The following is a 23,431-nucleotide window of genomic DNA, read 5'->3' as shown; positions in this document are numbered from 1 at the left end:
TCTCTCCCTCCTAGTTATATGTCTCTCCCCCTCCTGTGTTCTCTGCAGCCCAGACAGTAAAATCTAATGATATGCTGTCTCTACACTAAAGTCCTATATATTGGAAGCCAGAGCACATTGCTCTGACACTAGATTTTTACTGACCGCAGGAGAGGTAAGTAAACACTTATGGGAGAGAGACAAAGCTCTGTGTACTGAGGGTTTCAGAGAAAGGGGTAGGGGAAATGTTTTGTCAAAAATATACATGTACTTTAAAACTTGAGGTTTTTTAAATTACTTACTTTTACAGTATGTAATAACGGTGTTCATTTAGGGAAATTTGTACAAAAGCTAAACATATATGTTTTATATTACAGGTGGCTTCATCCAAAAGTTTGCAGATTTGGAGGTTCTGCATTTATCTTTTAAGTATTATCCAGATTTTAAAGGCATAATAGAGTCACTTTCAATGTGTAAGAAGCTGAAAGAACTGAGCTTTTTTGGATCGGTTCTCTTGGAACATGACATGGCTTTTCTAGGTAATGTATTATAATCTCAAAACACCCAATACGAGGATAATATGCGACCGGTCTAAACTATGTGGCATGTTTACCAATGCCAGGAGCATGGGGGACAAGATGGGTGAACTAGAGATACTGTTGCACGAGGAGGATTTGGATTTTGTGGGAATTTCAGAGACCTTTTTCTACAGCTCTCATGATTGGCTGGCAAACATTCAAGGGTATACCCTATACCGCAAGGATAGAGAGGGTAAAAAAGGGGGAGGGGTATGCCTATATATAAAGAATAATGTACAAGTAAATGTGAGAGATGACATCACTGAGGGAGCTAGGGAGGAGGTGGAATCCTTATGGGTAGAGCCCCAAAGGGATGAAGCTAAGGGGAAAATAATACTGGGAGTATGCTATAGGCCCCCTAACCTGAGGGAGGAAGTAGAGACAGATCTCCTATCACAAATTGGATTAGCAGCAAGGATGGGAAGTGTTATCATAATGGGGGATTTTAATTATCCAGACATAGACTGGGCGGAGGGAACTGCGCATTCATTTAAGGCTCGCCAGTTCCTTAACGTCTTGCAGGACAATTTTATGGGTCAGATGGTAGACGCACCAACTAGAAATAAAACATTACTGGATCTACTGATTACCAACAATACAGACCTGATCACGGATGTGGAAATAGGAGGCAATTTAGGTAACAGCGATCACAGGTCAGTTAGTTTCAGTATAAATCACACAAATAGGAAACATAAGGGGAATACAAAAACACTGAATTTCAAAAGAGCCAACTTCCCTAAACTACAAACCTTGCTAAAAGGCATAAATTGGGATAAAATATTAGGAACAAAGAATACGGAGGAGAGATGGGTTTGCTTTAAGAGCATATTAAATAAGGGCATTAGCCAATGTATCCCATTGGGTAATAAATTTAAAAGAGTGAACAAAAGTCCTGGATGGCTTAACTCCAATGTAAAAATGCATATAAAAGCAAAGGAGAAGGCCTTCAAAAAATACAAGGATGAGGGATCATCCTCAGCATTCAGAATTTATAAAGAATGCAACAAGAAATGTAAGGGTACAATTAGGACAGCTAAGATAGAACATGAAAGACACATAGCGGAGGAGAGCAAAAAAAATCCCAAGAAATTCTTTAAGTATGTAAATAGTAAAAAAGGGAGGACAGACCATATTGGCCCCATAAAGAATGCGGAAGGACATCTGGTTACAAAGGATGGGGAGATGGCAAAGGTATTGAATTTATTCTTCTCCTCAGTCTTCACGAGTGAATCGGGGGGCTTCAGTAACTAAAACTGCAGTGTTTATCCTCATGACACAACACAGGAAGCACCTCCATGGTTAACAGAGGACAGAATTAAAATTAGACTTGAGAAACTTAACATTAATAAATCACCGGGACCAGATGGCTTGCATCCGAGGGTACTTAGGGAACTCAGTCAAGTGATTGCCAGACCGTTGTTCCTAATTTTTACAGATAGTCTACTGACTGGAATGGTACCAGCTGACTGGAGAAAAGCCAATGTAGCACCAATATTTAAAAAGGGCCCAAAATACATCCCTGGGAATTACAGACCAGTTAGCCTAACATCAATAGTATGTAAACTCTTGGAGGGGATGATAAGGGACTATATACAAGATTTTAGTAATAAGAGCAGTATCATTAGCAGTAATCAGCATGGATTCATGAAAAATCGTTCTTGCCAAACCAATCTATTAACCTTCTATGAGGAGGTGAGTTGCCATCTAGATAAAGGAAGGCCCGTAGACGTGGTGTATCTGGATTTTGCAAAAGCATTTGACACAGTTCCCCATAAACGTTTACTGTACAAAATAAGGTCCGTTGGCATGGACCATAGGGTGAGTACATGGATTGAGAACTGGCTACAAGGGTGAGTTCAGAGGGTGGTGATAAATGGGGAGTACTCAGAATGGTCAGGGGTGGGTAGTGGGGTTCCCCAGGGTTCTGTGCTGGGACCAATCCTATTTAATTTGTTCATAAACGACCTGGAAGATGGGATAAACAGTTCAATCTCTGTATTTGCAGACGATACTAAGCTAAGCAGGGCAATAACTTCTCCGCAGGATGTGGAAACCTTGCAAAAAGACCTGACCAAATTAATGGGGTGGGCGACTACATGGCAAATGAGGTTCAATGTAGAAAAATGTAAAATAATGCATTTGGGTGGCAAAAATATGAATGCAATCTATACACTGGGGGGAGAACCTCTGGGGGAATCTAGGATGGAAAAGGACCTGGGGGTCCTAGTAGATGATAGGCTCAGCAATGGCATGCAATGCCAAGCTGCTGCTAACAAAGCAAACAGAATATTGGCATGCATTAAAAGGGGGATCAACTCCAGAGATAAAACGATAATTCTCCCACTCTACAAGGCTCTGGTCCAGTTCTGGGCACCAGTCCTCAGGAAGGATGTACTGGAAATGGAAGAAGAAGGGCAACAAAGCTAATAAAGGGTCTGGAGGATCTTAGTTATGAGGAAAGGTTGCGAGCACTGAACTTATTCTCTCTGGAGAAGAGACGCTTGAGAGGGGATATGATTTCAATTTACAAATACCGTACTGGTGACCCCACAATAGGGATAAAACTTTTTTGCAGAAGAGAGTTTAACAAGACTCGTGGCCACTCATTAAAATTAGAAGAACAGAGGTTTAACTTTAAACTACGTAGAGGGTTCTTTACTGTAAGAGTGGCAAGGATGTGGAATTCCCTTCCACAGGCGGTGGTCTCAGCGGGGAGCATTGATAGCTTCAAGAAACTATTAGATAAGCACCTGAATGACCGCAACATACAGGGATATATAATGTAATACTGACACATAATCACACACATAGGTTGGACTTGATGGACTTGTGTCTTTTTTCAACCTCACCTACTATGTAACTATGTAACTATGTAATTAAATTCAAGACAGATAGTTTATCATTTATAATTCTTGTTTAAGTAAAATGTTGCCTGGTGACCTCAAAAAGCACAAAGCTATGAATGTTGATGATTGACATATTTTAGAGTTGAGTTATTTTCCCATAACCACCACTCAGAATAAAAAGTTTTAGGGTAGATTTAGACGTGAGTCTAAATCTCCCTCTCCTCTAATGCCCAATCTGCGTTGAAGCCTCCGCACTGCCTGTTTTAACCCCATTGCTGACAATTGGACCTTACCCGCGTTCATTGCATATGGTTGCGGGGCATTTGCTGTGCTTCCCCATTTGCTTGACTGTGCAACATCCCGGCAAGCCCACCAATCGCTACATGTCAGGTGAAATTTGCCGCGAGTGCGAAGCATCTCAACCACGCCATGTGAACACCCCTGTCAGCTGTCTATTGTAGCTTAACCACTTCCTTACTGGGCACTTAAACCCCCCTCCTGCCCAGACCAATTTTCAGCTTTCAGCGCTGACGCATTTTGAATGACAATTGCGCGGTCATACAACACTGTACACAAATGAAATTTTTATCATTTTTTTCCCACAAATAGAGCTTTCTTTTGGTGGTATTTAAACACAGTTGGGATTTTTATTTTTTGCAAAATCAAAGAAAAAAAGATGGAAAATTTTGAAAAAAAAAATCATGTTTTATAGTTTGTTATAAAATTTTGCAAACAGGTAATTTTTCTCCTTCATTGATATGCGCTGATGAGGCGGCACTGGTAGGCACTGATAGGCTACACTGGTGGGCACTGGTAGGCACTGCTAGGCACAGATAAGGCGGCACTGATGGGGACAGATAAGGCAGTACTGATGGGCACAGATAAGGTGGCACTGATGGCCACTGATAAGATGGCACTAATGGGCCCTCATGGGTGGCACGGATGGGTGGCACGGATGGGTGGCACTGATGGGTGGCACTGATGGGCACTGATAGGTACCACTGATGGGCACTGATAGGTGGCACTGATGGGCACTGGTAGGTGACACTAATGGGCACTGATAGGTGGCACTGATGTGCAGCACTGTTGTTGAGGCACTGATTGTGGGCACTGATGGGTGGCTCTGGTGGGCACAGGTAGGCGGCACTGTTGCCTACTGCTAGGTGGCACTGGCAGGGGGCACAGGTGGGCACTGAGGATCTGGCGGCAGCTTGCTGTGATTGGAACTGATGTCCCTCTCACAGCCGCCAGTGATCGGGACTGATGTCCCTCTCACAGCCGCCAGTGATCGGGACTGATGTCCCTCTCACAGCCGCCAGTGATTGGCTTTTCTTTTTCTCCTCACGCTGTCAACGCGAGGAGAAAAAATAGCCGATTACCGGCTCTGTTGACATCACATGATCAGCTGTCATTGTCTGACAGCTGATCACGTGGTAAGGGATCGGGATTGACCCCTTACTCCAATCTGTGATCCAGCGAGTCTCATAGACACGCTGATCACAGAGCGCGCGGCACACGCCCTGCAGGGGGCGCGCAGGCCGCTCGGGCACGGGAGGACATCAATAGACGCACTCCCGGCAAAGCAGGTCTGTGCTGTAGCCGTCATTCGGCTATAGTGCGGATCTGAAGTAGTTAAAGTGGATGTAAACCCTCACATATACCCAGTGAAATGAACAGCCTCAGATGATACACTAAGATGAAACAAATCTCCTTACATAAGTTTTACATGTATATCTGCTGTCTTCAGCTTTATATACTGTATAGAAAGTGCACATCATGTTAGAATTTTCACTTCCTCATTCAGCAGTAGCAGTGTAGTCTTGGATTACACTGGGGGACAACTGATTGGAGTAAAGGCACAACTCCCCCCTAAACATAGGTAGAGACTTTCAGAGCTGTGCTGTGAATAGACCAGCTCTCTGCTAATCTATTTATAGCACCCACCCTGACACAAAATTCAGGCTGCTTTTATCCTGTGTGTTGGAGAATCTGTCAGAAGTTATCATGCTGATAACAGAAGAACATGGGCAGGAGACAGCTACAGGACATGTGCTTTGAAGAGAGATGAGAAAGCACTGCAGATATATATGCCCAGTTCAAATGCCATGGATCGGGTTTACATCCACTTTAAGGAAGGAACGGGAGGGGGCAGTTAGCAGTGAGCAGAAATGCAGTAATATTTTTCTGTCCCCCACTGTTACAGTATGTGATGTTTTTACTGGTTCAGTGTTAAGAAAGCTCATGAGGAATGCAGCTGTTATGGATCTTCCTCTGTCATGTCAAGCGGCTGACAAGCACCCTCAGTGACTACCGTTATTTTAGTTTTGCTTATCACATTGCATAGATCATAATATAACAAACAATTAGAGAACATATAATAAAAATTACAAGGATACCAGGTAATAGCCATATAATTGATAACCTCTTTCCGCTTACCCCGGGTGGGAACTAACTGTAAACAAATCTTGGTTTCCAAGGTTAAAAACGAACAGGGATGAGGGAGGAAATCCGTATGACTTTCAAACTTGTGGAAGCTCATATATCGCAGTTCTTTAAATAGTTAGAAGCTCTCGGGTTGTTTAACCATTCTTTCCATTTTTTTTATTAATAGAAGAGTTTTTATATGCTAATAACAGTTCGTACTGAGATTGAGTGTTTAGTCTAGTAATAACATTCGACAGGTTGGGAGATTCGGTAGATTTCCACATGCTGGCGATAGTAAGCCTTGCGGCTGTTAGTATTTGTGCTACTATTGTTCTAAAACACAGTGGATATATATCAAGATTTATCCCTAGTATTGCCATCGCAGGTGTTAGTTCTATCAGGTTACCTGTAAGGTCCGCTATGAAGGAGGAGAGTTCCGAAAACGTAATATAATTTTGCAAAATTATGAAAATGTTTATCTCCCCGGCCAACCAGTAAGAGATTTATTGTCCTTGGTGTATGATGGGGAAGGGTATAAATATATATTAGGGTCAACCTGTGAGATCTACAACCCCCCCCCCCCCCCCCGGGTTCTGCTAAAAGTGTGGAAAGGAGTATGCTGTTTGCTTCTGATCGCCTAGGCCTGCTGGTCATACATGTATTCAAAAGACAAGGCCTTTTGAATACATGTATTCAAAAGACAAGGCCTTGGTCAGAGGCCTAAGCTTCCAAGCCATGCTTGAGGTAGAGTATTAGGAGTAGAGCATAATGCATGAAGGTAAAAAAACCTTGAGCCTTTAAAACCACTTTAAGGTGAAATGTCAGTTTACCTGACCACTGGAGGTCCCTAACTGCTCCTAGGGGGTATGGGGATTGCTGCAAAAAGGAAAAAGTGTTTATGCAAACACTAGTGGGCTTTTCTGAAAACAGGTTTTTAAAGTGTATCCAACCTCAAAAACTAAATTTGACTTACTTAATTTATTGAATACGAAATTATTGCTTACAAGTTTTTGGGTGGTGGATGTAGTAGTTTTATCTTTTTCATGCTTTTTTTTTTTTACCTATATTTTCACCTGGCAATCCTACAAGTTTTCATGTTTCCTGTTCCTGGGTGGCCATAATTTATTCATATGTTTTCCTTTGCCTCTTAACAGCTGAAGGATTAAAGAATTTGACATCTTTAAAAGTTTTAAATCTGGACCGGCACAGCATTTATGGAGCCAATATTTCTGAACGCTTTGGTAAAGTATACATTTTTTCCATTTGTTGTTTTTAAAGTGGATGTAACCGCATTCATGAAATTTGAGCTGGGCACATATATCTGTAGTGTTTACTTATCTCTCTCCAAAGCACTGAGTCCCATGTGTTTCTGCTGTTTCATTGCTCTGTTATTAGCATGATAACTTCTGACAAGTTCTCCATCAACCAAGATAAAACCAGGCTGAAATTTGTGTCCTGGGAGGGTGCTATAGATTAGCAGAGAGCTTGTCTTGTCACAGCACAGCTCTGCACATTCCTTCCTTCCTCTACCTATGTGGAGGGGGGGTGTGTGCCTTTCCTCCAATCAGCTGTCTCAGAGTGTATGCCAAGAATCCCCTCCTACTGCTGAATGAGGAAGTAAAAATTCAAACCAGATGTTAGAGTTCTAAAGAATATAGAAAGCTGAAGTGCATGTAAAAGGTATGTAGGGAGATTTGTTTCATCCCCGTATATCATTTGTGGCTGTTCACTTCACTGGGTATAAGTGAGGGTTTACATCCACTTTCATTTTATACAGGAGATAATACAAGCTTTGGGTTCTTTATTGGAAAACATTTCAACTGAATCCTTTTAATGTATTACAGTAATGCAATCAGGCTCAGATATAGAAGAAGAATTAGTCGCCCACCACCATAGAGCTTGAATGAAGTGAAGTCCTTTATTAACACATGTCAAGCATCAGACAGGATACAAGAAGATATAATTGGTAACCAAGTACCAATCTTATCCTGTTGTATCCTGTCTGATGCTTGACATGTGTAAATAAAGGACTTCACTTCATTCAAGCTCCATGGTGGTGTGCGGCCAATTCTTCTTCTATATTTGTAAATGCACGGTGGCAAGCGGGGGCACCCACACTGGATTGCTGATCATTCATTCTCCCGAGCGGTGCACATACTTTTTGGCACTCATGCAATCAGACTGCATATACAGTAATACATTTTACTACTTTTTCCTGCTTTATTTTAAAAAAAACGCTGTCTGGCAACACTAAGAAAGTTAGGCTCGAGTCACACTAATGCGTTTTATGATGCATTTTGCATAAATGCAGGGAATGTTTTTAACATGGGTTCCTATGGAACACGTTCACATCAATGCATTTTTGTGCCTCTGCATTTTTGGAAAGGGTCAGGGACTTTTTTTCCCACAAAATGCAGAGTTTTGCATGTAATAGACTTCAATGGACCTGCATCTAAAATGCAAGTATTGCGTTTTTACCATGATTTTGCCGCAATTTGTGTTTTTATTTATTTATTTTTTACACTGTATATAGCTGGTTGCTAAGGAGAGGGCCAGGAAGCCCACCGTCACGTCCTTAACAACCAATGAGTCATCAGCTGTCAGCAGGTTTACCTGCTGACAGCTGAATGTAAAAAAAAAATTGCCGGCTAAAAAAAAAACAGCGGGGCCCCCTCCAAAATCCATACCAGACCCTTATCCGAGCATGCAGCCCGGCAGGTCAGGAAAGGGAGGGGACGAGCAAGCGCCACCCCCCCCACCCCAGACCATACCAGACTGCATGCCCTCAACATGGGGGGGGGATACTTTGGGGCAGGGGGGCTTTTCAACAGGGTTTACTTTTAAGCCACAATGAAATCGGCAGTGCAAAACACAATGATGTGCAGCTTTGAAATTGCGCCATTTTCAAAGCCGCACATCATTGCGTTTTGCACTGCCAACTTCATTGCAGCTTCATACAACAGAAGTCTATGCAAGCTGCAATGAAATCGGCAAAAAATAGTGCAAGAACCTTTTTCAAAGTCGCAGCGACATGAGTCGCTATTTGAATGGTTCCATTCCTGACAATGGGGTGCAACTTGTCATGTGATTTGGAACTGTCAAATCACATGACAAATTGCACTGGTGTGAATGGGGGCTAAGGCCAGGTTGCACTTTGCTTTTATTCCTTTAGAAGGTGTATCTTCCAGAAATGTAGAAAATCAATGGGCACAGCAAAATAAAACAAAAGCTAGCCAGCAAAAAAAAAGAATGAAAACAAATTACTCTATCTATTAATTTTCATTAAAAACAAAGCTATTAGTTGCACAATATTTGCAAAAATATGTGGAAGCCGTTTTGCATCGTCAAGGCCTCTAAAGTAAAATACAATATATTTTCCCTCACAGCCATAGCTTTGGGCTCTCTTATTCACCTGGAGAAGCTGTGGTTACCAGTGGGACGCGGAATGGGTCATGCTGCTAAATTAATCATTGAACAGTTTCAGAAGATACCTAACCTCCAGTTCCTCACCATGAAGGAGATTTTAGATGATGACAGCATTGCACTCTTAGGTGAGTTCCTGTTTTTGGGCACATATGCATAGCTGTCAGAAGATGCCAAAAATTGGTGCACAGCCAGGTATAGTAGGCTTTTGAACGTGCCTCTGTCCAATTTGTAGTTCTATGGGCACATATGGCCCTTTGGTACTTGTTGTGCAGCCCTTGAACCCATTAGTCTGGAGTGGGAGTGGGAGTGGGAGCATTGATTTGTAAAGGGGTAAGAGCAGTGATCCCTACTAGCCTCATGTAACATATCCCCAGTCGTTCATATCTTTTGCAGCACGTTTCCAGTCTCAGCCAAGCCTGCAGCATCTCCACTGCCTCTGACCATCATTTCCTCTCCTCTCTAGCATTACATATACTGATCATTATGTGCAGCCCCTAAACAATGTCAAGGGTCACACTTGTGCCCCCCTATATTTGGGTTTATAAAATAAAAAGAAATCTATCTGTTCATATTTAGGGAACATTGCCTTCACATATGCCTCAGGACTTTTAGATTGAGCCTTTTTTATTTATTACAGGTACTTATATAGCGCTGTCAACTTATGCAAACGCTTTACGCATATTTATTATACATCCAAATCAGTCCCTGCCCTCAAGGCGCTTACAATCTAAATGTGCCTAACTCACATTCATACACATACTTGGGCCAATTTAGACAGGAGCCAGGGGGTGGCTATCGAGGCTGGAGCCCCGAATGTGGAGCCCATAGCCCCGAGTCTCAGCGGGTGTGGAGGAGAGACAAGCAGGCGGGTCGCGGCTGCGGCGGGCGGCATTGGAGGTGGAGGAGAGATGAGCAGGCATGTACAGGCACTGAGCCATCGGACCGCCACCTCCCTCACCCCCCCCGCAGCGCTCACCTCTTCTCCCTGCTTAGTTATGCAGCACGGCTGCATACAGACATGATCCTCAGCTGTCCTGTGACCAGTGGCCCCGGCGCATCCCGATTCCCGTGCCCACCGACATCAGTGCTACACTCACTGCCCCATACGAGGGCTGGGTAGAGGGCGCTCTGTGATTGGCTGTGCAGGCGGTGGACATAAGGGTCTGTGATTGGCCCGGTGGAGGTGGTGACTGGTCACATGTGGAGGCGGAGCTGGGCTGGACTGTGGGTGATCTCGGCAGCCCGGAGTCCCGCCTCCCTGCCCGACACGCGATGTGTCTCCTCTTGACTGAGGTCTGTTATCTGCCCTTCCACCAGCCTGTCAGCGTGCCCCTCTCTGTAAGCCACCCCCTCTGTCATCCCGCCCCTTTCTGTCAGCACCCCCCTCTCTGTTAGCCCGACCCCCTCTCAGCCCACCCCCCCTGTCAGCACCCCCCTCTCTGTCAGCCCACCCCCCTCTGTCAGCACCCCCCTCTCTGTCAGCCCACCCCCCCTCTGTCAGCCCACCCCCCTGTCAGCACCCCCCTCTCTGTCAGCCCACCCCCCCAGTCAGCACCCCCCAGTCAGCACTCCCCTCTCTGTCAGCACCCTCCTCTCTGTCAGCCCACCCCCCCTCTCTGTCTGCCCACACCCTCTGTCAGCACCCTCCTCTCTGTCAGCACCCCCTTGTCAGCCCACCCCCCTCTCTGTCAGCCCACCCCCCTCTCTGTCAGCCCACACCCTCTCTGTCAGCCCACACCCTCTCTGTCAGCACCCCCTCTCTGTCAGCACCCCCCTGTCAGCACCACCTGTCAGCCCACCCCCCCCTCTCTGTCAGCCCACACCCTCTGTCAGTGCCCCCCTCTCTGTCAGCACCCCCCTCTCTGTCAGCACCCCCCTCTCTGTCAGCCCACCCCCCCTCTCTGTCAGCCCACACCCTCTCTGTCAGCACCCCCCTCTCTGTCAGCACCCTCCTCTCTGTCAGCCCACCCCCCCCTCTCTGTCTGCCCACACCCTCTGTCAGCACCCTCCTCTCTTTTAGCACCCCCCTCTCTGTCAGCACCCCCCTGTCAGCACCACCTCTCTGTCAGCCCACCCCCCCTCTCTGTCAGCCCACACCCTCTCTGTCAGTGCCCCCCTCTCTGTCAGCACCCCCCTCTCTATCAGCCCACCCCTCTCTGTCAGTGCCCCCCTCTCTATCAGCCCACCCCTCTCTGTCAGTGCCCCCCTCTCTGTCAGCCCCCACACTCTCTGTCAGTGCCCCCCTCTCTGTCAGCCCACACCCTCTCTGTCAGCCCACCCCCTCTCTGTCAGCACCCCCCCTGTCAGCACCCCCCATCAGCCCACCCCCTCTCTGTCAGCCCTCTCCCTCTGTCAGTGCCCCTCCCTCTGTCAGCACCCCTCTCTGTCAGCCCTCCCCCTCTCTGTCAGTGCCCCCCCTCTGTCAGCACCACCCCCCTCTGTGTCAGCACCCCCTCTCTCTCCTGCCTCCTTCTCCTCTCTCACTTCCCCTTTCTCACCTCCCTCCCCCCACCTCTTTTCCCCCCTCAGGGGGTGGAGGCCCTATGATTCCTAACAGCAGCCCTGTGAGTGAGTGTACCAGTTCAAATGTGTCTTGCCGACACAGTGGGCACAGGGATGCAGCATCTGCCTCTACTTTGCCTTCTCCCCAAGCCCCCTCACACAATGGAAGGAAGGAAAATGGTACTACAGAAGAGCAGCTTCGCTCCACCCCCAAACTCCGGCTCCCACATTTTCTGACTCTAAACGGCTCTCGGTAAGGCAGTCTAATGGGGGTCTTTAGGGGCAGGGGACACTGATGGGGGGGGGGGTCACTGATCTATTAGAGATATCTAAGGGGGGTGCTGATATAAGGGGACTCTGAGCTAATGTAGAGGGGGTGCTGACTGCTGGTGACCCATTAGATCCGCAGTCAGCACCCGCCATTAGATCAGTACCCCCACCCCCCCAAAATAGAGACCTCTACTAAATAAGGGAAACTCTCCTTATATCAGCACCCACATTAGATCAGTTTGTCCTTATATTACCTCCTCCTCCCTCTCCTCAGAGAAACCCATTATATTACAGTCCCCTTATATCAGCACCCCCCTTAGAGACTGACGGTTTGTCTCTAAAGAGGATCAGATATAGGGGACTCTGATCTAAAAAACAAAAAACAACCTAAAATAAAACTAAAACGCCTCGAAAAAAACTATGCAAAAATAAATTAAAATGCAGTGCAACTTCCCCCTATAATTATATTAATTTAAATGTGAACAAATAATTGTGAATGATGGTGGAAACCCCCAAGGGTAATCCAAGTATTAATACACTCCAATCTTATTTAACCGGTTCAATACAGGTCAATTTCACCCCATTCCTTCCCAGGCCAATTTTTAGTTTTCAGCGCTGTCACACTTTAAACGTCAATTGCGCGGTCGTGCGACGTTGTACCCAAAAAAAATTGACGTCCTTTTTTCCTCACAAATAGAGCTTTCTTTTGGTGGTATTTGATCGCCTCTGCGGTTTTTATTTTTTGCGCTATAAACAAAAGAATAGCGACAATTTAAAAAAAAACACAATATTTTTTACTTTTTGCTATAATAAATATCCCAATTTTTTTTTTAAAAAACTAATTTTTTCCTCAGTTTCGGCTGATACGTATTCTTCTACATATTTTTGGTAAAAAAAATCGCAATAAGCGTATATTGATTGGTTTGCGCAAAAGTTATAGTGTCTACAAAATACGGGATAGATTTATGGCATTTTTAAAAAAATATATATTTATTTTTTTTTTTTTTAGCGGCGATCACGATTTTTTTTCATGACTGCGACATTATGGCGGACACATCGGACACTTTTGACACATTTTTGGGACCATTCACATTTATACAGCGATCAATGCTATAAAATTGCATTGATTACTGTGTAAATGTGACAGGCAGTGAAGGGGTTAACCACTAGGGGGCGGGGAGGGGTTAATATGTTTCCTAGGGAATGATTCTAACTGAAGGGGGAGGGGACGCTCAAGGGGAGGAGACCAATCAGTGTTCCTCCGTTCTGGGAACACAGATCGCTCTCCTCAGAGCTGACAGGCTGTGGATCTGTGTGTTTACACACACAGATCCACGGTCCGGCCCGGTTAACAGGCAATCGCGGGTGCCCGGCGGACATCGCGGCCGCCGGGCACACGCACCGGGTCCCGAGCAACGCGGCGGGCGCGCGCGCTCTCGCACCCTAGGCAGCTGGGAATCCCAGGACGTCATATGACGTCCACCCAGGATGGGAGATCCCATCTGTGGACGTCATATGACTATGGCTGGGAAGTGGTTAAACATATGCTGTGCAATCGCCACACACATATAATAATGTATGAATAGAGGTGTAAATCCATTCCAAAATGTGTTTTGCTAATATCCGAAAAAGTAAATTGGATTTTAGCACATTTTGGAATTAATTGAAGGTTTACACCTCTATTCATACATTATTATTATTATTAAGACTGACCCCTATATTATGGGGGGTAAAACTCACCAATAAAGCGTCTGACATTATTGCTCTTCTTAGTGCACCCAAAGGTGTCCCAGGTCTTTACAATCCTATAGTGTATATTAATTTAAATGTGAAAAAAGAATTGTGAATGATGGTGGAAACCGCAAAGGATAAAGTATTAATACACTCCAATATTATTTAAACATATATTGGGCAGTCGCCACACACATATAATAATGTATGAATAGAGGTGTAAATCCATTCCAAAATGTGTTGTGCTAATATTTGCCATGCAGCTTTTTTTCCAAAATTTTTTGCCATGCACCTCTAAAGTGTACAGGTTTGGCTTAAAGAAAAGGTGGCAACCCTATCCTGCAGTGAAGAGAAAGGGAGAGAAAATAGGGTAGACAGCAGCGGCGGCAGCCGCAGTTTGCCTGTGTGATTCAGCCATTGCAGCGCCGCCCACTGCACTGACTGACAGGCGGAGTGATATGATTTCAGGAGAACGCAACGCCTCCTTCTCCCTCAACCTCCAGAGTCAAGCTGAATAATGGCCATGGTGGCTGTGACTGGGAGTGGGACAGAACGAAGATTTAAAAAAAAAAGTGTCACTCTCTCTTTGTGTTTCTCGCTTTCTCTCTTTCTCCCCTTCTCTCCTTCTCTCTCTCTTCTTCTGTCTCTATTCTCTCTCTTCACTCTTTTGACGGGCACAGTGGCTTCATTTCACGGGGCACAGTGGTTGCAATTGATGGGGCACAGTGGTTGCAATTGATGGGCACAGTGGCTGCATTTGACAAGGCACAGTGGCTGCATTTGATGGGCACAGTGGCTGCATTTGACGGGCACAGTGGCTGCATTTGACGGGGCACAGTGGCTGCAATTGATGATTTGACTGCCCCCTGGCTAATTTTAAATAAATAAACTTAGGCTTTAAGGGGGCAAGGGCAGGTAGGTCAGTGCATGTCAGATAGGTCAGTGTGGGTCAGTGTATGTCAGATAGATAGGTCAGTGTATGTCAGATAGGTAGGTCAGTGTGTGTCAGTGTATGTCAGATAGGTAGGTCAGATAAGTAGGTCAGTGTGTGTCAAGTAGGTCAGTGTGTGTCAGATAGGTAGGTCAGTGTATGTCAGGTAGGTAGGTCAGTGTATGTCAGGTAGGTCAGTGTATCAAGTAGGTCAGTGTGTGTCAGATAGGTAGGTCAGTGTATGTCAGATAGGTAGGTCAGTGTGTGTCAGGTAGGTAAGTGTATGTCAGGTAGGTAAGTGTATGTCAGGTAGGTCAGTGTGTATCAGGTAGATTAGTGCGTATCAGGTAGATTAGTGCGTGTCAGGTATGTCATGTAGGTCAGTGTGTGTCATGTAGGTCAGTGTATGTCAGATACGTAGGTCAGTGTATGTTAGGTATGTCAGTGCATGTCAGGTAGGTCAGTGCATGTCAGGTAGGTCAGTACGTGTCAGGTATGTCATGTAGGTCAGTGTATGTCAGCCAGGTAGGTCAGTGTGTGTCAGGTAGGTCAGTGCATGTCATGTAGGTCAGTGTATGTCATGTAGGTCAGGTAGGTCAGTGTATGTCAGATAGGTAGGTCAGTGTATGTGAGGTAGGTTAGTACATTTCAGGTATGTCATGTAGGTCAGTGTATGTCAGCCAGGTAGGTTAGTATGTGTCAGGTATGTCATGTAGGTCAGTGTATGTCAGCCAGGTAGGTCAGTGTGTGTCAGGTAGGTCAGTGTATGTCAGGTAGGTCAGTGTGTGTCAGGTAGGTCAGTGTATGTCAGATAGGTAGGTCAGTGTGTGTCAGGTAGGTAAGTGTATGTCAGGTAGGTCAGTGCGTATCAGGTAGATTAGTGCGCATCAGGTAGATTAGTGCGTGTCAGGTATGTCATGTAGGTCAGTGTGTGTCAGGTAGGTCAGTGTATGTCAGATAGGTAGGTCAGTGTATGTCAGATAGGTAGGTCAGTGTATGTTAGGTAGGTCAGTGCATGTCAGGTAGGTCAGTGCATGTCAGGTAGGTCAGTACATGTCAGGTATGTCATGTAGGTCAGTGTATGTCAGCCAGGTAGGTCAGCGTGTGTCAGTTAGGTCAGTGTATGTCATGTAGGTCAGGTAGGTCAGTGTATGTCAGATAGGTAGGTCAGTGTATGTGAGGTAGGTTAGTACGTTTCAGGTATGTCATGTAGGTCAGTGTATGTCAGCCAGGTAGGTTAGTATGTGTCAGGTATGTCATGTAGATCAGTGTATGTCAGCCAGGTAGGTCAGTGTATGTCAGGTAGGTAACACCCCCCTCCATACAACCCCACCGTCTGCCGCACCATCATTTCCCCCCCACCCCCAGTGCTGGGCTCTGACTTCGGGCTGAAGCCCCTGGTCTTTTTGCTACCTAGCAACGCCCCTGACAGGAGCCATGTCTTTGGAGTGTGGAAGGAAACCCATGAAAACTGCTTGCAGGTAGTACCGTGGTTGGGATACAAACCAATGATCCTAGTGTGGCTAGGCAGAAGTGCTAACCACCACCACAGCAAACACAGGTCTGGTCTTGTCTGCTTTCCTGACTACATAAATTAGGATAGATCATACAATTACTAGTAATAAATAGCTGTGTTTGAGGCTGCAATCACAGTGCAGTAAATGTACATGAAATTTTAGAAAGAAACTGCTTTGTGCATTAAAGTCTAACCCGGGGAAACTATAAAATTATCCCTTGTGGTGGGGCTGTGCCCACATTGCAGGGGGTAACTGCTCATTTTGGCTAGGGGAAAGGAAATGCACCTTTACTTACCTGATTCTCCGATCCTCTAGCAAATGGTGCTCCCACACGCTCCGATGGAACTCCAACTCTGCCTCTGCGTCTTCACATCCAGTGTAGGGTTATGGACCCTGCACTGGTGTTGATGATGACAGAATAAGGAATCAGTGGAGAGGAGGGAAGAAGACACTGTGGGGACCAGTCTAGCAACAGGAAGGAGTGGAGGATCGGGTAAATAAATCTGCTTTTCTCTGCCCCCTAGACCTAAATGAGCAATTATCCCTTGCAGTGTGAGCACAGCCCCACTACAAGAGATAATTTTATAGTTTCCCGTAGTTGTGTTTCTTATCTGAAGAACAAAAGTTAATATATTGTAGCTTACATGTAGTGACTGCAAGTACAGAAAGTACCTGTTGATCTTTCCAGAATTGTAGTGCACTCGTAACTTCCTGTGCATTGAACTGAGATATTAAACAATATTATAATTTTTTCCAACTGATCTTCTGTGAACTACAAAAGGGAAAGGGATTTGTAGTCAGGCTCAAGGTGATTGTAGCCGTATTGGTGTACTGTCCGTGATACCTTTTTTTCTTTTACACTAACAGTTAAAAGAAGGTTTTCCTTTCCTGAGTATTTTTAAAATCACCTGTAAGAACCAAAACATTCATGTCTTTCACGTAGTGGTCTGGTTGTGCAAAATGACATCCCTCAGGTATGCAGTAATTATCTTCTTTGTCTTCTTTAAGCCTACTTTCAGATGGACAGTTTTTCTGTGTTCAGAGGTGGTTAAAAGCTGCTGTTAGCACACAGTGGATGCATGCAGAGCTTCGATCCACCTGCAAGTTTCCACTGATTCTCACCAGTGGCCACACCTGGCTACTCGTGTGAGTGTAGCTTTAGAGCCCATTCACACAGGGGCAACATGACTTCCAGCACGACTTTGGGAGGCAACTTGGACACGACTTGAGTATGAATCACAGCACGACTTGGGGCAACTTACAACACAACTTGAAGTCGCCTCCAGGACAGGGAACTTTACAAGTGGCCAATCAGAGCTTATCAGCTGTGTGTGAGAAGGAGGGGGCTGGCTGTTTAGTGGAGGAAATTACTTTCTGTTTCCTTTCTGCTTCCTGTAAAGTTGCCTCAGTATGAACAGTGATCAGACTTGGAGGCAACATCCATTGAAATCAATGGGTACAAGTTGCCTTCAAGGCGGATTGAAGTAGTACAGGAACCTTTTCTGAAGTCGGAGCGACTGCAGTAGTGTGCATTAAGACAGATCCATTCACTTACATTGATTTTTTCATGTAGCGTGACTTGAGGCGACTAGGGGCGACTTGAAGTCGGATCCAAAGTTGCCCCTGTGTGAATGGGCTCTTATAGTGTTGGATTGCTGTGGAGCTCAGAGCTAGCCAGTATTTTATATAAAGAGGTTGTGCTGGCCTGCCCTGGACCTACTGAGGAAGCCTTTGGTGGTGCAAGGCATATAGTAACAAAGTCAAGTCAGCACACTTGATGCCACCACTGGGCACTATGGAGACCCTGCGATGAGAAGGCAGTTTACTTTTATACTATGCGCAGAGCATGGCATTGAGAGTGCATTTGTTTGTAAATGTCCCATTTTAGATTTTATTAAATTGCTTTAAAATGTATGGAGAGCACTATTGGGTTTTGTTCCTTTTGCATGAGTACACGGAGAGAAGAAGGTCAAACAGAGGTTCCAGTCTATGTGTGGTGCCTGTGATTGTTACTGGGAGCCAGGAGACAGTTTGCATATAGCCCCTAGAGGGGCAAAAGTGCATTTGACCTTGACTATTAAGGTCCAGCCCAGGAGGTGAGCACATATGTGACATGTGGGTGATCCGTCAAAGAGAAGGCTATGATATCTGGAATTCACTGGTGGTTGGTCACACATACATATTTAGTTATTGAGGAAGAACCACTATGGAGAGTAAAAAGGCTCCAACTTTTTGTTGCCAACATGCCAGCATTTTGTATAATCAAAAGAAAAGTACCCCCGGTTTGCCTTTGTGGGACTTTAAGGGCAAACTCTTGTAGACAATGTATAATATAACATAGAAAATGTATTATTTGAAGATTAAAAAACGTAATGGTGCAAAACATCACCATACATGATAACAGTACAGCATATACATATAGTACCAGGCTCAAAAGAGCTAAAGAAACTTTGAAAGAAACACTTCTCCTATAGCCCGACGTGTTTTGGGAATCTTGAAGTATATCCCTTCTTCAGGGTCATAGAGGAGGTAGAAGTGGTTGGTATGAAGGTATTCAGTACTGTGTCATAAAATCAGATATTCCTAAAAGGTTAAATCAGAGCTAAGCAAATAAGGAAACACATTTCCTGTTGAAAAATGACCAGATGGGTGGGGAGCCCCCTAGGCTCAAGAAGTCCCTGACAAGGATCCCCAGAAAAGGTCTCCGCAGTCAACCCAGAGAACTCGACGTAGGACTGGCACTGTGGAAAAGTTAGTTCTTGATGGAAAATATACGCCAGCTTAGTCCCCAAGAAACCCCAGAACAGCAGCATCCACATATGTAAGGACTTTTTTTTGTTTGATCATTTGGGACTCATTTATTTAAGAGACACTGTTTTAGTGGCTTTGCATCATTATTTGAATCATATCTTAGAGGGGTGGAGTGAAAATGCCTAATGGTCCTGGGAAACAACAAATAATTCACAGATTTCATTTGCTTGTGATTTATGTACATTAGGTTTATATGTCACAGATAGTTTATGGCATTTTGTATTATTAGTGACTGGGCTGATTGTCTTTCACTCCCCACACAGCTTTATAGTGTGTCTATGTATATTCATTCTTTTTTTGTAATTTCTGTCCTGTTTCCTCCATATAACCTGGTTACCCTTGTTACATTGAATGGCTGAAGGTGCTATAATGAATAATACCCTCCCACAGGTGTGGGATCACTGGGTCCTTTTCAACACTTCTCTGTAAATGTAATACCTGGTTACTTCCCAGTTGCTGATACTGGCTGGTTGTCATGCTCTCTCCCAACTGCCTATATCCCTCCCGTTTCCCCTTTGTCTTCCTTCCTTCCTTCCTTCCTTCCTTCCTTCCTTCCTTCCTTCCTTCCTTCCTTCCTTCCTTCCTTCCTTCCTTCCTTCCCTCTTTCTTTCTTTCTTTCTTTCTTTCTTTCTTTCTTTCTTTCTTTCTTTCTTTCTTCCTTCCTTCCTTCCTTCCTTCCTTCCTTCCTTCCTTCCTTCCTTCCTTCCTTCCTTCCTTCCTTCCTTCCTTCCTTCCTTCCTTCCTTCCTTCCTTCCTTCCTTCCTTCCTTCCTTCCTTCGCTCTTATCCACATACTAAGATGAAACTGCCTATTTATCATTTTTGTTTTTTACATCTTTTAACACCAACTGGCTGTAACTAAACCTCTGGCATATTGCCAGGACTCAACCGGTAAACTTCTATTGACATGGCATTTATACTATGACTGAAATCCTTTGGGGAGCAAATTGTGACCTCCTATACTGTACTTTTTTTTTTTTTATTTGATTACCAAAGAGTCATACATCTTTACTGATTACTACGGCCTTTGGTAATTATATAATTTGTCACAATCTTGCTCATAGTAGGCATGGTTTTTCTTATGCAGCACTTGAAGTATCTCATTCTTAGTTGAATGCCATATTGTGCCATGTTTGCAATAATCTGTGACAATTTTCTAATACAAAGTGCATTAAAAAAAATACTCGGGAATTGAAAACCTTTGAACTATGAACAATCATTTTCCACCCTGCTTCATCAATCTTGAGGGCAAAATTTGTTTAACTAGTTTGTGCTGACAGGACCATTCGCGGCTCCAATTTTAGCCAATTCATCAGGAATGCATTACTGCTCCCCCCCCCCCCCCCCCCCCCCCACCACTCATTTTCTTATCTGACAAACTTTCTCACTTGTATTACCCTATTTGTGTGTGTGGGTTTTTTTCAGAGCTTGTTAACATTTAGCTAAAGCTTTGTGCATCAAAATCCTGTAACTACTAGCGCAAATCAAAAAAGTATCATGGACAGCCTAGGGTGACAACTAGGGATGAGCCGAACACCCCCCCGGTTCGGTTCGCACCAGAACCTGCGAACAGACCGAAAATTCGCACAAACTTTAGAACCCCATTGACGTCTATGGGACTCGAAGGTTCGAAATCAAAAGTGCTCATTTTAAAGGCTAATTTGCATGGAATTGTCCTAAAAAGGGTTTGGGGACCCGGGTCCTGCCTCAGGGGACATGTATCAATGCAAAAAAAAAGTTTTTAAAAAGGGCCGTTTTTTCGGGAGCAGTGATTTTAATGATGCTTAAAGTAAAAAAAAAAAAAAGTGAAATATTCCTTTAAATATCGTACCTGGGGGGTGTCTATAGTATGCCTGTAAAGTGCTGTGTGTTTCCCGTGCTTAGAACAGCCCCTGCACAAAATGTCATTTTTAAAGGAAAAAAAGTAATTTAAAACTGCTTGCGGCTTTAATGTAATGTCCGGTCCTGGCAATATGGATGAAAATCAGTGAGACAAACGGCATGGGTACCCTCAAGTCCATTACCAGGCCCTTTGGGTCTTGTATGGATATTAAGGGGAACCTCGCACCCAAATTAAAAAAGGAAAGGTGTGGGGCCCCCAGGCCCTATATACTCTGAACAGCAGTATACAGGCGGTGCAAACAAGACAGGGACTGTAGGTTTGTTGTTAAGTAGAAACTGTTTGTAATTTTGAACTGGTACATTTTTAACATGTTTAGCTCCAGCCAAAAAATCTATTTTAAGCTTTTTGGAAAACCTAGGGAAGGGTTATCACCCCTGTGACATTTGGGCCTTTGGTGGTGGTGGTGGTGCTGGTGCCGCAACACTGTACGTCCTCACAGATACTCTTGGTGGGCGCAGAAACGGGCCCTGCTGTGAAATATTAGATCAAGAATTCTAATTACATGTCCCTGTTAAACAGGGGCAGAAAAATTGGGCCTTACGCACTGGTGCTGGTGCCACAACACTGGAACCCCTCACAGATACTCTAGTTGGAGTGCAGGAACTAGCCCTGCTGTAAAGAATTGCATCAAAAATTGTAATTACACGCCCCTGTTAAACAGGGGCTGAAAAATTGGGCCTTAGATACTGGTGCTGGTGCCACAACACTGCAACCCCTCACAGATACTCTAGTTGGAGCGCAGGAACTAGCCCTCCTGCAAAGAATTGCATCAAAAATTGTAATTACACGCCCCTGTTAAACAGGGGCTGAAAAATTGGGCCTTAGGCACTGGTGCCACAACATGCAAACCCCTCACAGATACTCTAGTTGGAGCGCAGGAACTAGCCCTGCTGTAAAGAATTGCATCAAAAATTGTAATTACATGCCCCTGTTAAACAGGGGCTGAAAAATTGGGCCTTAGGCACTGGTGCTGGTGCCACAACACTGAAACCCCTCACAGATACTCTAGTTGGAGCACAGGAACTAGCCCTGCTGCAAAGAATTGCATCAAAAATTGTAATTACACACCCCTGTTAAACAGGGGCTGAAAAATTGGGCCTTAGGCACTGGTGCTGGTGCCACAACACTGCAACCCCTCACAGATACTCTAGTTGGAGCGCAGGAACTAGCCCTGCTGCAAAGAATTGCATCAAAAATTGTAATTACACGCCCCTGTTAAACAGGGGCTGAAAAATTGGGCCTTAGGCACTGGTGCTGGTGCCACAACACTGCAACCCCTCACAGATACTCTAGTTGGAGCGCAGGAACTAGCCCTGCTGCAAAGAATTGCATCAAAAATTGTAATTACACGCCCCTATTAAACAGGGGCTGAAAAATTGGGCCTTAGGCACTGGTGCTGGTGCCACAACACTGCAACCCCTCACAGATATTCTAGTTGGAGCGCAGGAACTAGCCCTGCTGCAAAGAATTGCATCAAAAATTGTAATTACACGCCCCTGTTAAACAGGGACTGAAAAATTGGGCCTTAGGCACTGGTGCTGGTGCCACAACACTGCAACTCCTCACAGATACTCTAGTTGGAGTGCAGGAGCTAGCCCTGCTGCAAAGAATTGCATGAAAAATTGTAATTACATGCCCCTGTTAAACAGGGGCTGAAAAATTGGGCCTTAGGCATTGGTGGCAGGACTGGCGGCGCCCAGAACCAAAAATGTTCTAGTATAGTAGGTGAGGTTGAAAAAAGACACAAGTCCATCAAGTCCAACCTATGTGTGTGAGCAGGAAATTATATTTCGGGGGCGTGGTCAGTGCACATTCTGTTTACAGAACAACTCCATGTAGCCATATTGCATTGCATTTACAGAAAATTACAGTGGCTGCAGATTGAAAAGGAAAGGTCATTTTAAATACATTCAATTACAATATGATTTGCGTCACAACCGTATACGCTATATCATTTTTTTTTTTTTTGCAATTTTTTTTCCCCCACAAAAGTGGAATTACCCTTAAAGTTCAGACTTCTTCAATAAGAAAATCAGAACTGGTATCTGAGTAGATTTTTGCCTTTCAGTTACACCTATATGTGCCCTATTACTATAACAACTAAGGTAGGTGGATTTCTGCAGTTGGTATCTTGGTTTTTGTTTACTAGGACAAAATATAATTAATTGTGGAAAGATATTACACTATTATATCTTCTCATGTTGCATTTTTACAGCTGTCAGTTCTTACAAGCTATCATCGTGATCATTGAGGAGGAAGAGGATAATTAATCAGTATAACAGGATAGTCACTCAGCATCAGCATAGGCAGTCTTTGAAGGGATCTGACATTTCAAAAAAAATTATTCGGTTACATCAGCATCAGGTGCTTGGTAGCTGGTGGTGATCCAAGACTGATTCATTTTTATGAAGGTCAGCCGATCGACCGAGTCAGTGGACAGACGCACCCTGTGATCGATTACAAAGCCTCCAGCAGCGCTGAATGTGCGTTCTGAAAGAACGCTGGATGCAGGAC

At 44.6% G+C, this 23,431-nt stretch overlaps 1 protein-coding gene across 1 annotated transcript in view; it reads left to right on the top strand.

The window, feature by feature from the left end:
- Positions 1 to 23,431, top strand: part of LOC141135105 (baculoviral IAP repeat-containing protein 1a-like) — a 61,572-nt gene that overhangs the window by 31,163 nt on the left and 6,978 nt on the right. Inside the window, exons 8-10 of the mRNA XM_073624402.1 lie at positions 357 to 518; positions 6,982 to 7,068; positions 9,214 to 9,378. Coding sequence (XP_073480503.1) covers positions 357 to 518; positions 6,982 to 7,068; positions 9,214 to 9,378 — 414 coding nt within the window. The remainder of the gene's footprint in view (positions 1 to 356; positions 519 to 6,981; positions 7,069 to 9,213; positions 9,379 to 23,431) is intronic.

Source organism: Aquarana catesbeiana, linkage group LG01 (assembly GCF_042186555.1).
Source record: "Aquarana catesbeiana isolate 2022-GZ linkage group LG01, ASM4218655v1, whole genome shotgun sequence".
NCBI lineage: Eukaryota > Metazoa > Chordata > Amphibia > Anura > Ranidae > Aquarana > Aquarana catesbeiana.
Note: the sequence above shows the minus strand (reverse complement) of the source record. Positions and strands in the feature narration are given on the sequence as shown.